Genomic DNA, 15676 nt, shown 5'->3' with positions numbered 1-15676 from the left:
AAATAAAAGAGCTGTAGATCTATTAGTCTGCATTTACACTGCAAGCTCTAAACCACAGAAAAGCAGGTATTATTTACTACCAATACTGTAAGTATCAAGTTTGTGCAGCAGTATTGGTCCTTTAGACGTCTATGTCTTCTAACAACAAAGAATTTGTTTTTCAAAAAAACAAACCGGATATGGCCAAATCAACTATACCTTTCGAACAACAGGGTCCTCAGGATGAGCAGATGCCCCCTCTGGCCCCTCACAGGTGATCCGTGTAGTTTCACTCTTGGCAGGAAACACATACAAGGCTCTCTCTCCAAGCTGCCTTTGAGTATGATCAAAGTATCCTAGTCGCTTCACCCTGAACATAAGAGAAAAACAAGAGAAAACTAATCATTTGATTGTAACATGTAAATGAGTGAACCTAGAGGAATAAGCAACAACTTGTCTAAGTGCTGTCTATTAGATTAAGTAAATCATACTTTAAAGCACTCAAGTTTCCTGTGCACTTGAGTATTGAGGTGTGCTACAAAAAGGGTTGTCAACTCGGGGCTTGAAAAATTTTGAAATCCCTGATAGCCCTTTGGGCAGGCATTCTTTAGATTTTGGTAGCCCAAAATGAATTTAATTAGCCCAAATAATAAAAAAACAGGCTGAACTTCTCTGCAGACAAATTAGCATGATCAAAAACTTCCATGATTGTATTTTTCTTCAAAATAATGAGTCAAGAGAGCAGGGGTGCAACGGATCACAAAACTCACAGTACAGATCATATCAAGGATTTTAAGTCACAGATCGGATAATTTTCCAAATGAGCAAAATAGATCTTTATTATTCAAAGAACACTTATTATTTAAAGAAAACTGGTAACACTTTCTATGAAGCCCATATTTATAATACATTATAAGGGTATTCTTAAGGCATTATAATGCATAATGCATTATTAAAAACACAAAGTTATATCAACTGATGAACAATCATAACAACAATTGTAATACATCATAATACTTGCGTATTTGCGGTTATAAGTTTAAGAGTATGATTATTTATAACACACAATAAACACCATATTAAATCTACTTAATTTACAGTATAATGGACTGTATCATATCTTGACATTGTTTATTTAAGATCTGCACAGTATCTTACTACAGCTTGTGAGTGGTTAGATGTTGAGTGTTATTTGAGTGTTTCCTGTGGAGCTAATGTTAATTAATTGATGTGAGCTTAATACTTCAACTGAAAAAAATCCAATGTTTTATATGGTTAAATTTTATTTTGATGGTCCCCTTAATCAGTCGACTTTAAGCAACTTTGCAACTACATGCCAACTAACTCTCATTAGAGTTTTAGTCTGCTCAAGAATGGTAGAATCTAGTATGGTAGAATAAGCTAATGTACTTGCAAAGACACTTATGTCAGTTTATCTGTTGGTTGACCATCAAAATAAAGTGTTAGTATATATTTACAGTAGCAGACATACTAATATTCTAATGACTGTTAGTTGATATGTAATTGAAGAGTTACTTATCAACAGCTGTCTAAAGTGTACCATCAAAATAATCAAACTGATATTACAATAAAAATTGTTCAAAGCAAATGTGTCATATTACACATTCATCTGATCTGATATATGGCAAGAATTGAGACTTATAATACATTATAACTATGAGAAATATAATCAATTGTAAAAGTGTATGCAACAGGTTCTTTGTGTTATAAATCATCATACTCTTAAAAGCTATAACCACAAATAAGTAAATATTATAATATACTAAAACTGTTCTTATGAATATTCATGAGATGTTACAACATATTAAAAGTTTTTTTTTTTTTTTTTAAGCATTAAGCATTCATTGTGATGACTTAAGAATACCCTTTTAATGTATTATAGATACGGGCTTCATAGAAAGTGTTACCAACAGTTTAAGTACTTCGTTGATACCTCAGCAAAAACTAGTGGCATAATCACAGGTGCTAATTTATGTTTCTGCCAGTGGGTAGCCAACATCCATAACACCCAACCCCTTCACCCCATGTTAATAAAGGTAACATTAGCCAGCCTTGTATCACGTTTATCATTTATCAGAACTGTTAAAAATGAGATTCTCTTCAGAGTCCATTCAGCATTCTTCTGTTTTTTAAATAAAACCAAATAATCCACACATAAGATAAAATCAACAGATGCACAAGTATATTGGATGAAGCCCATGTACATTACTATAGATGTTTACTGTACATAGAGATTTTTGCGGAGGAAATGAACAAATATCCTGCTCATTATATTCCTACTGCCATATACAGTAAAACTCCTGATAATGATAATGAAATCTGCCCAAACACAAGTTTTATACAGGCCCATTTCTATACACAAAAAGTGCTCCCTTTATAATCACTAAAGAGCTGCAACCCCTCTTAGTGTATCAGTCTTACAAAGGTTTGTTATAATGAGAGAATTCACAAGCATAACTCAGCACTGAACAAAAACATGACTATGTACTGGATAGTTTGCACCCACGGATTGGAAACTATTAACATAACTAATAAAAGTTTTTTTTTTTTTTTTCTATCAGTAACTATCAGTAATAAAATAAGAACAAATATACAAATTACAAGCACAGATAAATAAAATAAAACAAAGTTACAAATAAAATAAGATATATTAAATATAGATTAATCTTTGTTAAAGTTGTGTTTTGTTGTTTTGATTACCATTAAGTACAATGACAGCAGCAGGTATTTATAGTGGGTATAGAAAATAATCACCCAGCTTTAAGAGGGGGGGTGATCCTTTTTCCAAATCAGGGATTCTGTTTTTTTTTTAAATTCTGACATGTTGGTGTCATATCTTTCACTTGGATGTTATAATTTGTAAATACAGCTGGATAAAACAAAAACTGTGTCTGTCTTCATTTCTATGGAGGACCAGATTACTCAAAATTAAATCATTAAACAAATGTTGAAATACATAAATCAATAAATGTATAAATAAATAATTAAATGGATAAATAAATAATTAAATGCATAATAAATACATAAATAAATAAATAAATAAATAAATGTATTTATTTACTCCACATTTCATTTTCAGTGTTACGGTTGTTGGCACATCACTCAACAATAGTGGGCGTCACCAAACTTTATTTCTTTGGTCTTTCTAGTTTAGGCACCTTTTTCTTGTTTGCGCAGCATGAGCTATGGCTGAGCATGGTAGGCCTACAGTAACCCTCTACGGACACCCTGGCAACTAAATCGCAATTGGCTAGTAAATTTTTTAGTTTTCTCACCAGACTGATATTATATATACTGTATAAACACACACACACACACACACACATACATACACAGATATATATACATATATATATATATACATATATATATATATATATATATATATATATATATATATATATATATATATATATATATATATATATATATATATGTATATATATATATATATATATATGAAATAATTGTTGTAAAATGGCACAGTTTTTTAAATAACTTAAAGTACACTCATAACATCTGTCTGTCAAGCATTATAATATAATAATCAAGTATTATTTAATGATAGAACATTAGTAATTATAATTAAAACTTTATAACCACATTTGAATGTATATTAGTCATTTTAACTGAACATTTTTACTCGACTGGTGGGGTTGCTTTTTTGGTCATTCAGTGTGTCTGTAAAAAAATAAAAAAAATTAATGGGGAAAAAATAACAAAAATACTGATAAAGATAATAATGATTTGAATTCTACTAATAAGAACAATATAAAATGCACTAATGATTAATGTGCTACTGGATTCATGAATATTAATCAGGTTGTGTGCGTATGCTCGAACTGATTTGCTGAAATCAATACAGGGACGATAATAGGTGAGCGCCAGCCAATAAGATTGCCGTTTGCTCATTAGTTCCGCCTACTACAGGAAAACCTGACAGTTCTTAAAAGCTGAAGAATTCCAAAGGAACGCCATTATTTTGACAGGAAAATACAACTAAAAATATTGTTTACAGGTAGAGCGTCAATTCTCTCTCTCTGCGTGTGTGTGAGACAAAGCGATGGTGAGTCGTGCGCCTTCACACTAGCGTTTACGGTACGTCAAAAACAGGTGCGCTGTGCATATATTGATGAACTGAAAAATATCACAGATCGCTTGATGGAAGTGAAACTCTGAAGTGCTCAGTTAGTGTGTTCGGCGAATGAAAATATATCTGTGCTAAACTTATACTTGCCTCCAACTCGCACACTGGCGAGTAAAATCTGAGAATTTATTAGCCATTGGCTAATATTAGACATCATTTAGTCGGCCAGAGTGAAGATTTAGTTGCATATGCGAGTGATTTACTCACAATGTAGAGGGTTGTACAGTAAAAGATATGTTTATGACTTTTGTGGATAAAGTTGTCAATCAAATCTTCTGTTTTTATTGTGAGTGTGCACAAATGAAAGTAAACACTTTTGTGGATTATATCTTACTCCAAAAGTTTTTTTTTTTTTTTTTAAAACTGTCTCAGCTGTTTCGATCGTGCTGGTGCCTCGTATTCTAGCAATTCAAATTTACATCGCAGTTCGTTATCAAAATAAAATACAGTCAACCAAACATATAAAAGGTTACACTGGTCAGTTTAAATAGACCGTGGTATACCAGTCCACTCTGCTGTTATGCCAAAGACGTTTTTTTCTCATGTTAAGAGGATGATCTTTTCCGTCTATATGCGAATGCGTGTAAAGTACAAGCCTAGTTTAACATAATAGTTTAACATTCAAATACATTGCGAATATGGAAACATTTGGATTTGTTCCGAATGAGACGTGAGCAATAACCTCCAAATACATCCAAACGCGCTCGCTCGTCCTCGTATGCACGCACGCATGCACACACTTTCACCATCTAATGCACTGTAAATGCCGGATTTTTTAAAACAAACAGGCCTACCGGAACGCAAAAATTCAAAAACTGACATTTTCCGAAACAGAACCAAGCAGGATCAAATTAAGTACTGGTCATAATACTGGTCACCTACATTTCACTCTATATTTTATCAAATGATCTTAATCACATCTATTCATTTTATAATCCTGCTACTAGCATTTTATTCAAACTAAAACCCCCTTTAATTCAAGTGAGAAAGTTTTTTTTTTTAGTGGCTTTTGCACATCCTGTCATACTGCGTGCCGCTGCAATAAACACATTTTGCATCATTAAGGTTAACGATTAATCGATTAATTTATCATTCATTTTAACAACGATCGATCATGGAAATGATCGAAAATTGACATCCCTAGTTTGAACTGTAAAAACTGTATTTGAAAAACATACATGTAGTAATTTATAACGTCTGCTATGCTCAGCTGCCACTTTCCACGGCCGCGGTCGCTGCTGCTGCCAGACTTGCGCACGGGACTTAATTTTGCAGTGGCTGATCAGCTGCTGACCAGTTACATAATTCGTGGTATGTAGCCTGCTGTAAAAACTACTTTTTATGCAAATAATTTATAAACATTTACTCTATGCTCAGCTGCCGTTCTTTGTGAATGCCGTGCTTCATATCAGCTGAATATATATTCAAACGCTTATTCAGGTGTATTATGAGTTTTGTATTTTAATATCACTGTCTTAATGCATAAGCATTTTCAAATAATGGTTTTTATGAGAGGAAAACGCTTAATGTGAGACTTCGCATGTTGCATTCATATTCTGGCCATATCTGCTTGCCTGTATATAGTTTGCAACATAAACAATGTTTATACTAAATTAGGCCTTTTTACAACACTGTATTCTCCTATAAAGCCACCTTTGTTTATTTATATGGGGAAAAAGCTTAACGTGCAATTCAGCACTTTGCATTTATATTGTTGGCTCATCTGCTGTATGTAGTATATATTTTATTAATAAACTGTATACCGAATTTAGACTTTTTATATCACTGTCTTTGTCCATTAAGCCACATTAAGCGTTTGAGTGCTTAATGCGAAGTGTATTGCTTACATATTCTGGGCTATTCTGTTTTTCTGTAAATATGCTTTATTAATAAGGTGTGCACTCAATTTGGACCTTCAATGTTACTGTTTTAGTAGGCTACATTACATTTGTATGTAATGTATGCATTTGTATAACAGTCCGCGGCCACTCCCCGTACCAGTGGTACAGCCCACAGCACAAATAGCAAGAAAAAAATAAAAAAGTTAAAACAGAAAATCGTTTAGATATCATTTATTAATTTAGCATTTCTGAAGTCACAATTTAGCAAAAGTAAAATTGAAAAAAGGAGAGAAAATGGCAATTTTTAATTTATAAAAAAAAAGAAGAGAACATTTGGTTTCATTTGTTTGCATTTGCACCATAAGGTCTGAAAATTGAATTATGAAGAATGCTGCACACGCCTAAGCCAACCTTACTATCATTGACAGCACTGATTTCAACCAACATCTCCCGGATAATTTCTACTTGTATTAAAATTATGTCCTGGTCAACGTTTTGATTGACAACTTCAGCCTCAAAAGTCAACAACAGATCTTTTACTGTAGGCCTACAATGCTCAGCCATAGCTTGTTACGCGAGAACAAGAAAAAGGTGCCTAAACTAGAAAGACCAAAGAAATCCAGTTTGAAAGGTGATGGCCACTATTGTTGAGTGACGTGCCGACAACGTATCCCTGAAAATGAAATGTGAAGGAAATAAATAAATAAATTGTTATTTATTTATGCATTTAACAACTTATTTATATATTTCAACATTTATTTAATTTAATTTTGAGTAATTTGGCCTGCATTTCCAAAATTTTGATTATTTTAAAGGAGGAGTGATTCTTTCCTTTACCCACTGTATAGAATGTTGTCCCTTTAAAGAGGTCATATGATGTTGCTAAAAAGAACATTATTTTGTGTATTTGGTGTAATGCAATGTTTTTATGTGGTTTACCTGGCTTACACATAACACACTAACACATTTCTAATATTTAAATCCATTAATGGATTTTTAGGCTGCATTAATTAGGTCAACCGGAACCGGGAACACTTCCCGTAACATTGGATGTACTTGCTACATTGTTAGAAGAATGCGTCATGTGTCGAGCTCATCCGTCCGCGCTCATCTGCGGTTGAGTCTACTTTTGAAAGCTGTGCGGACGAGGCTGTGCGTGAGACGGAAAGGAACACTGAATGTGAAGTGTACCCGGGCCATCCTACACACACGTGACTGACCGCTCGCTTGCACCAACAGGAGGAGGAGGGGTCAGTGTTACTCTCTACACTGCACTCAGCCTGAGTGATTCCTACTCTTTCAGTCATTGAGGAGAAATGGAAACCAGCACATACCGCAGGAATGGTATAATAGAAAATATAAGTGGTTTTGAAACCGTGAACATTTCAAATCGGTGTTTTTGTTGAATGTTGTAATCGGCCCATGCCTACTTCCCACACCGTGACATAGACGTGGGGGCGTGTTAGAATGAGCCGTTTCAGGTAGGAGTGGTTGAACTTTTATAAAGAATATCTCTTTGGATTTGAGACTTTAGTCTTTGCAACTTTAAAGACCTTCTTTATGCACCAAGAGCTTGTAACACTCCAAAGAGAAAGGAAAACCTGAAATCGCATCATATGACCCCTTTTAAAAACCTGATGCACAGATCCAGTTTATGAGAATACGTGTCGAGATGGGTATTTTGAGATAATTTTGAGTGTGTGTGTCCATTCCACCGCAAGGATACGTGCAAGTGAACAATGCGAATCAAGGAATGATTTTTGTATGCAGCCCCAGCTGTTACAGGCAATGTATGAACAGCCCATTAACCCATTACTCAACTGACTTGTATTATACTTATAATTTCAATGTGTCCCTGGAGCACATCCTGAGTTGCTGCCCTAAAGCACTAGGAGAGGGGAGGTACACGTGGCGCCATAACCAGGTGCTGAAGGTAGTAGCGGATACCATCTGCACTGCAATCCGGGAGTCTAAACATCAAGTCCCAGCGAGGCACAACATCTCCTTTGTTAGGGCAGGGGAGAAACCTCAGGGAGAACGTAAGGCCTCAACTGGACTGCTAGCCACGGCCCGAGATTGGAAGTTGCAGGCGGACCTAGGGAGGCAGTTAAAGTTCCCAGAGCACATAGCAAGGACGTCACTGAGGCCAGATCTGGTCTTAACATCTGACTCAACAAAGCAAATCGTGCTGGTGGAGCTTACTGTCCCCTGGGAGGACAGGATGGAGGAGGCTTTCGAAAGGAAGAAGGCCAAATATCTTGAGTTGGTTGAGGCATGCAGAGGGAGTGGATGGAGGGCCCGCTGTGAGCAAATAGAAGTGGGCTGCAGGGGCTTTCTAAGTCAATCTGTGTATCGGGCATTCAGGCTCCTTGGCATCAGAGGGTTGCGGGAAAGAAGAGCCACTAAAAACATCAGTGAGGCCGCCGAAAAAGCCTCAAGGTGGTTATGGATCAAAAGGGGAGAAGTATGGAGTAGCGCGCTGCTTGGACACAAACCGGGGCCTGATCAACCCCGGTTGGGTCGCCCAGGTGAGGGTGTCTGAAGATCAAAGACCCGAAACACCCTATGACCCTGGGTCCTTCACTGAAGATGTGTCCAAGCTGCACCTTTAAGGTGTTTCAAAATCTTGTATTATACTTATAATTTCAATATTGAAATGATCAAATATATACAAACATTGCCTGGGATCCTGTGAGTTTTCTTAACAGATTTTACTGTACTGCTCTCGGAGCGCTTTTAGGTTCTTAGATTGGATTACGGTCTATCTTTGTACCAATCTTTTTTGGCATCTGAATAATTTGATTTTAATTTTTAATCAATTGACAGTCTTAGTTATAAATAATCAAAATATAAACTGTAGAAAGCTGATTTTACCTGCAAAGATTCTCCTGTGTGATGGTTGATGGTGGTGGGAAGACACTGTCTGACCCCTTTGGAGAGTAACTTTTCGTAATCCATGTCACTTTTAGCTCCACTACCTGAACCTGTAATTAAACATATTTCATGCATGAGACATATACAAATAGAAACTTAAAATATTAAAACATAATAAAACATTTAGCAAAAGCTTAGTTTGGTTTAGTTATTTGCTCTAATCACAACATATTCCCAATTACAGAACTCTTGTTTAAGTTGGAGTGTCAAATTGTCATCTTACCTCCTCCACAACAACTCTGAACTTGCTTTTCTTACTGAGAACTGGCTTCACACCATACAGCCATTGCACATTAGCAAAAACCTTTGACGGCCCGATCAAAACCTGACCGGGATAGAACCCATAGGCATCATCAAAGAACAAACCCTGGAGTAAAAGGCAAAGCAACATTTCAAACTGAGACATATTCAACAAGCTGTGTGAAACAACTGCATAATCAGTGACCAAAATCTAATATGACATTATACACATTTTTATATCAAACAGTTAATATTACTACATAGTTTAGGGCTGCAACTTACGATTATTTTGATAAATGACTAATTTGCCTACTATTTCTTTGATTAATCAGATAAAATGCAAATATTATTAAATATTAAAAAGTAAAAATAAAATAAAAAATGTATCCATTATTTAAAATGTTTTGCCACATCTTGCCTCATCTCGCGTAGCCAGACCCTCAGACTGACAGCAGAAGGTCTGGGAACCTTGGCCACTTTGAACAGTAAGGACCACCCAAGAGGCCATATGACTGACTTATAGCGCAACCAATCATGTTTCGTTTTGTACTGCGTCATGTTTAGAGGCATGGAAATGTCCTCACAATAACAGACCGGTGTGTAAAACTCTTGGACGTATTTTAAAGATTCTATGCCGCAAACTTTCTAAACTAAATATTTCACTAACTTTTGAAAATCCAGCGTATAGTTGATACTGATAAGTGTTCATTGTCACAGCTGTAAACAAGATGGCATATTTGTTTCCAGGCGGAACGTTAAAGAACTTGACAAGCACATGTGGGCTCCATCTGTTGGACTCGCAAAAACTTGCTTTGTAATGTAGACAAGTGCATTTTATGTAAAGCTGCTTTGAAACAATGTGTACTGTGAAAAGTGCTATACAAATAAATTTGAATTCAACTTAATTGAACCCCCCCCCAGACCTGATTGCCTAATCTCAAACCCTCCTAAACCTAGCAATATTCGGGGGGGCTGGGGGTAATAACAATAATCTGGCAGGGGTCAGAACATGGGCACTCATTCAGAGAATCTGTGAAGATTCTGGAAAAGGAGATCAAAGTGGCAAAGAGGAATTATTCTGGAAAAATAAGGACTCAGTTCACTTCCAACGACTCAGCATCAGTGTGGAAAAGTCTGAAAGAGATCACCAACTACAAGACAACATCCCCCAGCACCTTGGAGAATCAACGACTAGCAGACGATCTGAAACGAGTTTTACTGCAGGTTTGAAAGAAGAACACCCATCACCTGCCCTGAACGCCTCTCCACACAACCGTTCACACCATTCACAACTCCTGAAACCCACCCTGAACGCCTCTCCAAACAACCGCCCTCACCATTCACACCTCCTGCATCCCCCCTCTCCCCTACACCTGCAATACAGATAAGCGAGGATGCGGTGTGCCAGATCTTCCGGAAGCAGAAAAGGAAAAAAGCACCAGGCCCAGATTGTGTTACACCAGCTTGTCTGAAATCCTGTGCTGACCAGCTGGCCCCATCTTCACACAGATCTTCAACAGATCACTGGAGCTGTGTGAAGTCCCTTCATGCTTCAAACGCTCCACCATCATCCCCATCCCAAAGAAATCCAGAATTACAGGACTAAATGACTATAGGCCTGTGGCTTTAACGTCTGTGGTCATGAAGTCATTTGAAAAACTGGTGCTGGCCCACCTGAAGGACATCACTGGACCCCTGCTGGATCCTCTTCAGTTTGCCTTCAGAGCAAACAGGTCTGTGGACGATGCAGTAAACATTTGACTGCATTATGTTCTGCAACACCTAGACAGACCGGGGACTTATGTGAGGATCCTGTTTGTGGACTTCAGCTCGGCCTTTAACACGATCATCCCAAACCTTCTCCTGCCCAAACTAACTCAGCTCTCCGTGCCCACCTCCATCTGTCAGTGGATCAACAGCTTCCTGACAGACAGGCAGCAGCTAGTGAGGCTGGGAAAATACACATCCAGCACCGGAGCTCCTCAGGGCTGCATTCTCTCCCCACTGCTCTTCTCCCTGTACACTAACGATGGCACGTCTAAGGACCCCTCTGTCAAGCTCCTGAAGTTTGCAGACGACACCACACTCATCTGCCTCATTCAGGATGGTGACGAGTCTGCTTACAGACAGGAGGTTAAAGAGCTGGCTGTCTGTTTGTCTATCTACTGAATTTTGCTTAAGACGCTAAAAACATTGGAGATGATCGTGGACTTCAGGAGAAACCCCCCTGCTCTCCCCCCACTCACCATCATGAACAGCACTGTGACTGCAGTGGAGTCATTCAGGTTCCTGGGCACCACTATCTCTCAGGACCTGAAGTGGGACATTCACATTGACTCCATTGTGAAAAAGGCCCAGCAAAGGTTGTACTTCCTTCGCCAGCTGAGGAAGCTTAACCTGCCACAGGAGCTGCTGAAACAGTTCTACTCCACCATGATTGAATCCATCCTCTGCACTTCAGTAACTGTCTGGTTCAGCTCAGCTTCTAAATCTGACCTCAGAAGACTACAGAGGGTAGTCCGGACTGCTGAGAGAATCATCGGTACAACCCTCCCTTCTATTCAAGAACTGTACTTATCCAGAGTGAGCAAAAGGGCTGGCAATATCACTCTGGACCCCTCACATCCAGCACACTCCCTCTTTGAACTGTCGCCATCTGGTCGACGCTACAGAGCACTGAGCACCAGAACGGCCAGACACAGGAACAGTTTCTTCCCTCAGGCAATCCATCTAATGAACACTTGATAATAACTGTGGAACACACTACACTATTTATATTTACATACACATACACTTATTTGTCTAACACACATACTTAGTGTACACTTAAATTTTCTGCACATAATATACCTGTACATACAAAACTGCTCATTGTATACCTGCCATAGAATTGTCAATTTGTATATTGTCTACTTTTATTATGTGTTTTTTGTTCTGTCACTGTCATTCTGTTGCACTGCGGAGCTTCTGTCACGAAAACAAATTCCTCGTATGTGTAAACATGCTTAAGCAGCTGAAGACGCTTGATTGTGATTCTTATGTTTTTTAATATTTGGTATGGTTCAGGGATAACCTATATGCAAACGGAAATAATCAAATGACTTTCTAACAGGTAAGGATACAACTGTAAAATGTTATTTATGCCATTCTGCTCAGCCAAAATAAACATTATATAAGAGCAAACAAAATACAGTAACTAATATTGCAAACAAGAACAAAAACATTGAGCACTTACCACATCACTGATGTGAGGGTAAATATCGTAGAGTTTTGCGCCGTCTTCTTCACTCATAGAGCATCTACAGTGAAAAAATAAATTGCACTGTATTGTTGTAACAACACTTCAACACAGATCATATCCTATTCAATCAATCCTATCAAATTATGTTGCATTCTTTTTTCTCTTGTATGCAGGTGCACTTGAACAAGATATTACATGTTTAATATGTTTCATACATGTACAAAATGCATGACCAACAGTGACGAAGAAAAAAAGTGTGAAAATATTACCGTGCACCATTGGAAAGCTTCACAACGATTTGGATGCTGAGATCGTACACCTTTCCAAGCCAGAAGTCATATACAATGTAGTCACCATACATAAAAGACTGCAGATATGTACAAAACACAAATACATAGTTAACTGTTAGTCACCAATTTTAAGACACTTTTATCTACAAAGAAATAGAGTATGTTCATTACAGTTTCAGTTGCCCTGGAGTAAATTAGATTAAATGCATTTTTCAAGGGCTTAATGGTGATGGAGCAAACCGTTCCATGATCCTAATATGTTGTCCAAGAACTTTAATAATAAAATAAATAAAGAAAATAAAGTCCCACAAAATCACAGATTTAAAAAAAAACACACTTCAAACTGTGAATGAGGTACTTTATTGCACAGGCATCTAGGTGCTTGAGTTTGTTCTTTGATGACAGCAAAGAATTTTTATGGCAACTCTTTCAAACAAGTTGTGGTTATGAAGGTAGCATCTGATCGTAGTTTGAAGACTTGACACCAAAAGCAAGCTGACATCTGAAATTCTCCAACTATGTTCCTGGCCACTTGACAACATATGCTCTCAATGTCAAATGCAGAAATGTTAATTCATGCATTCATGACCTCAAGGCTAGATTATTGCAATGCATTTCTGGGTGGTTACCCTGCAGGCTTAATAAACAAACTCTAGCTGGTCCAAAATGCAGCATCTAGAGTTCTTATTAGAACCAGGAAATCTGATCCGGTTCTGTCAGCACTGCATCAGCTCCAAATTAAACATCATATGTCTTGCTGATTACTTAGTCCTGAATTGTTTAGCCCCTCAGTACTTGAGTGAGTTCCTAATGCATTACAGTCTTTCATATCCAGGCATTAATTGGGGCAACCAGAACCCATGGGAACACATCCCATAATGCCCAATGTACTTGTTACATCGTAAGAAAAATGAGATCAATGCTTATATTAGGCTATCTGTCTAATCCTTATCATGAGGTTACCATAGTCAGCCATATCTGGCCTATATCCAGACAGTGGACCCACACCCAGGAATGACCACAACAGAGCCAGAGAAGCCCAAAAGTTACCCACATTTGGTTTCTGACTATTGAAAATGGGGAAAAATTAAACAACTTGCACAAGGAGCCACATTGAGATCCCCATATTTCAGGGACTGAACTATATAGGGATTTAAAAATGAAGATACCAAAAGGGAAAGTTTGATAAAGGTTTAGTTTACCCCAAAACAATCTGTAAACATTTACTCACCCTCATGTTATTCCAAACCCATAAGACTTTGTTTAATCTTTGAAATGCAAATTTAAAGTAATTTTAAATGATACCTGAGAGGTTTTTGCCCCTCCACTTAAAGTCTAGCTAACCAAAATGTCCAAAAAGGTCATAAACGCATTGTAAAACGACTCCATAGGAATTGAGTGGCTTAATCCAAATTATATAAATAGATAGGGCTGCACAATTAATCAAATTTCCAATCATGATTACAATTATGGATGCCACAATTACGTAATCATTCAAAAAAAAAAAAAAGTAACTAACGTTATTCAGCATTTTTTTTTTCTTTTTTTTTTTTTTTTTTTCTACAGGTTATCTTAAGTTTTTTTTTTTTTTATTGTTTTAATTTTAGTGTAACATTAAGACCATGCATGTTTTTATTTTTCTTTTATTTAAAGAAGAAACCAAACCAACATAGTTGACATTCAAGGCTTAATGCTATAGAAAAGCAATAAAAGTTTTTCAAGAAGAGTGTTTTCAGCTTTATTTTCATATAAAGATATATCATGCAGTTGCTTCAAACAACTGTATAAAGCTATTCAAAACATCATTCAATGTAAATTGTGATCATCGTAATTAATAATCACAATTACAATTTCAAGGGAATAATTGACAATTATGATTTCTGTCATATTCGTGCAGCCCTATAAGTAGATATGATTAAATTTGGTTTTTATTTAAATCTAAACAGTGATCAACACCCATAAATTCAGCAGATCACAAATGTTAAACACGTAATCTTAAACGCACATGCATGATGACGAGAACCAGTGAGGTCTGTTCTGGCATGTAATTCCTATGCACGCATACAGCAAACATTCGAGCTTCCGTGTTTACCATGTAAAACACTCTCTATGTATGTGTTTATATGTGAAAACCATTCAATGTGAAAATAGAAACTAAAGTAAATTTCTATTTAGTTTATACTGTAGTGCACACTTTTTTTTCAATGTTAGTTTCTGCCTTCTTTTTAGTTTTTGTTAATAATAATAATTCAATTCAAAGAACTTTATTAATCTCAGGGGGAAATTGCTTTCCATGTTACAATTGCTCTCAAAATGAAAGAAAGAAGAAAAAGAAAACAAGAAAAAATAAAAATGGATAAATATATACCCATCAATAAATTAAAAATGAATAAGACATACAAATAATAATATAAGACTATTCCAATAAAAATGGTAGTTTAGATCAAATATAAAATTGATTAGGTGCAATAACAAATGTTGTGTATAATATGTCCAGTGTGATAATAATAATTAAGTACAGTAGTTATATAGTATATATTGCACACTCATCTAGTATTAATAAAAAAACAATAATAATAATAATAATAATAATAATAATAATAATAAATTGTATTGCACATTAATTGAAATTTGCATTGCACAAGAGAAATTGAACATGCATTGCACATGCATAACTCATAATTGTCCCAGCACTTATAGAGCGGAGTTATACAGCCTAATGGCCACAGGTATAAAGGATCTTCTGAAGTGCTCAGTGGAACACTTGACAGTGATCAGTCTCTGGCTGAATGTGCTCCTCTGATCGGCCAGCACACTATGTAGTGGGTGAGAAGTAATGTCCATGATTGAATTAAGTTTTGACAACAACCTTCTCTCAGCCACAACATGAACAGTGTCCAGCTCCATGTCAAGTATAGAGCCAGCCCTCCTAATTAATTTGTCCAGTTTATTTCTGTCCGCCACCTTCATACTCATTCCCCAA

General features: G+C 36.6%; 1 protein-coding gene across 1 annotated transcript in view; it reads right to left on the bottom strand.

Annotated features, from left to right (window-relative positions):
• Positions 1-15676, bottom strand: part of ube2o (ubiquitin-conjugating enzyme E2O) — a 62797-nt gene that overhangs the window by 13309 nt on the left and 33812 nt on the right. The window contains exons 4-8 of the mRNA XM_042758182.1: positions 12673-12770; positions 12398-12461; positions 9146-9289; positions 8863-8972; positions 199-349 (exon numbers count right to left, since the gene is read on the bottom strand). Of these exons, the coding sequence (XP_042614116.1) occupies positions 199-349; positions 8863-8972; positions 9146-9289; positions 12398-12461; positions 12673-12770 (567 nt within the window). The remainder of the gene's footprint in view (positions 1-198; positions 350-8862; positions 8973-9145; positions 9290-12397; positions 12462-12672; positions 12771-15676) is intronic.

This window comes from Cyprinus carpio, chromosome A6 (genome assembly GCF_018340385.1).
Source record: "Cyprinus carpio isolate SPL01 chromosome A6, ASM1834038v1, whole genome shotgun sequence".
Taxonomy (NCBI): domain Eukaryota; kingdom Metazoa; phylum Chordata; class Actinopteri; order Cypriniformes; family Cyprinidae; genus Cyprinus; species Cyprinus carpio.
The sequence above is the reverse complement of the archived record's forward strand: the minus strand, read 5'-3'. Positions and strand labels throughout refer to the sequence as shown.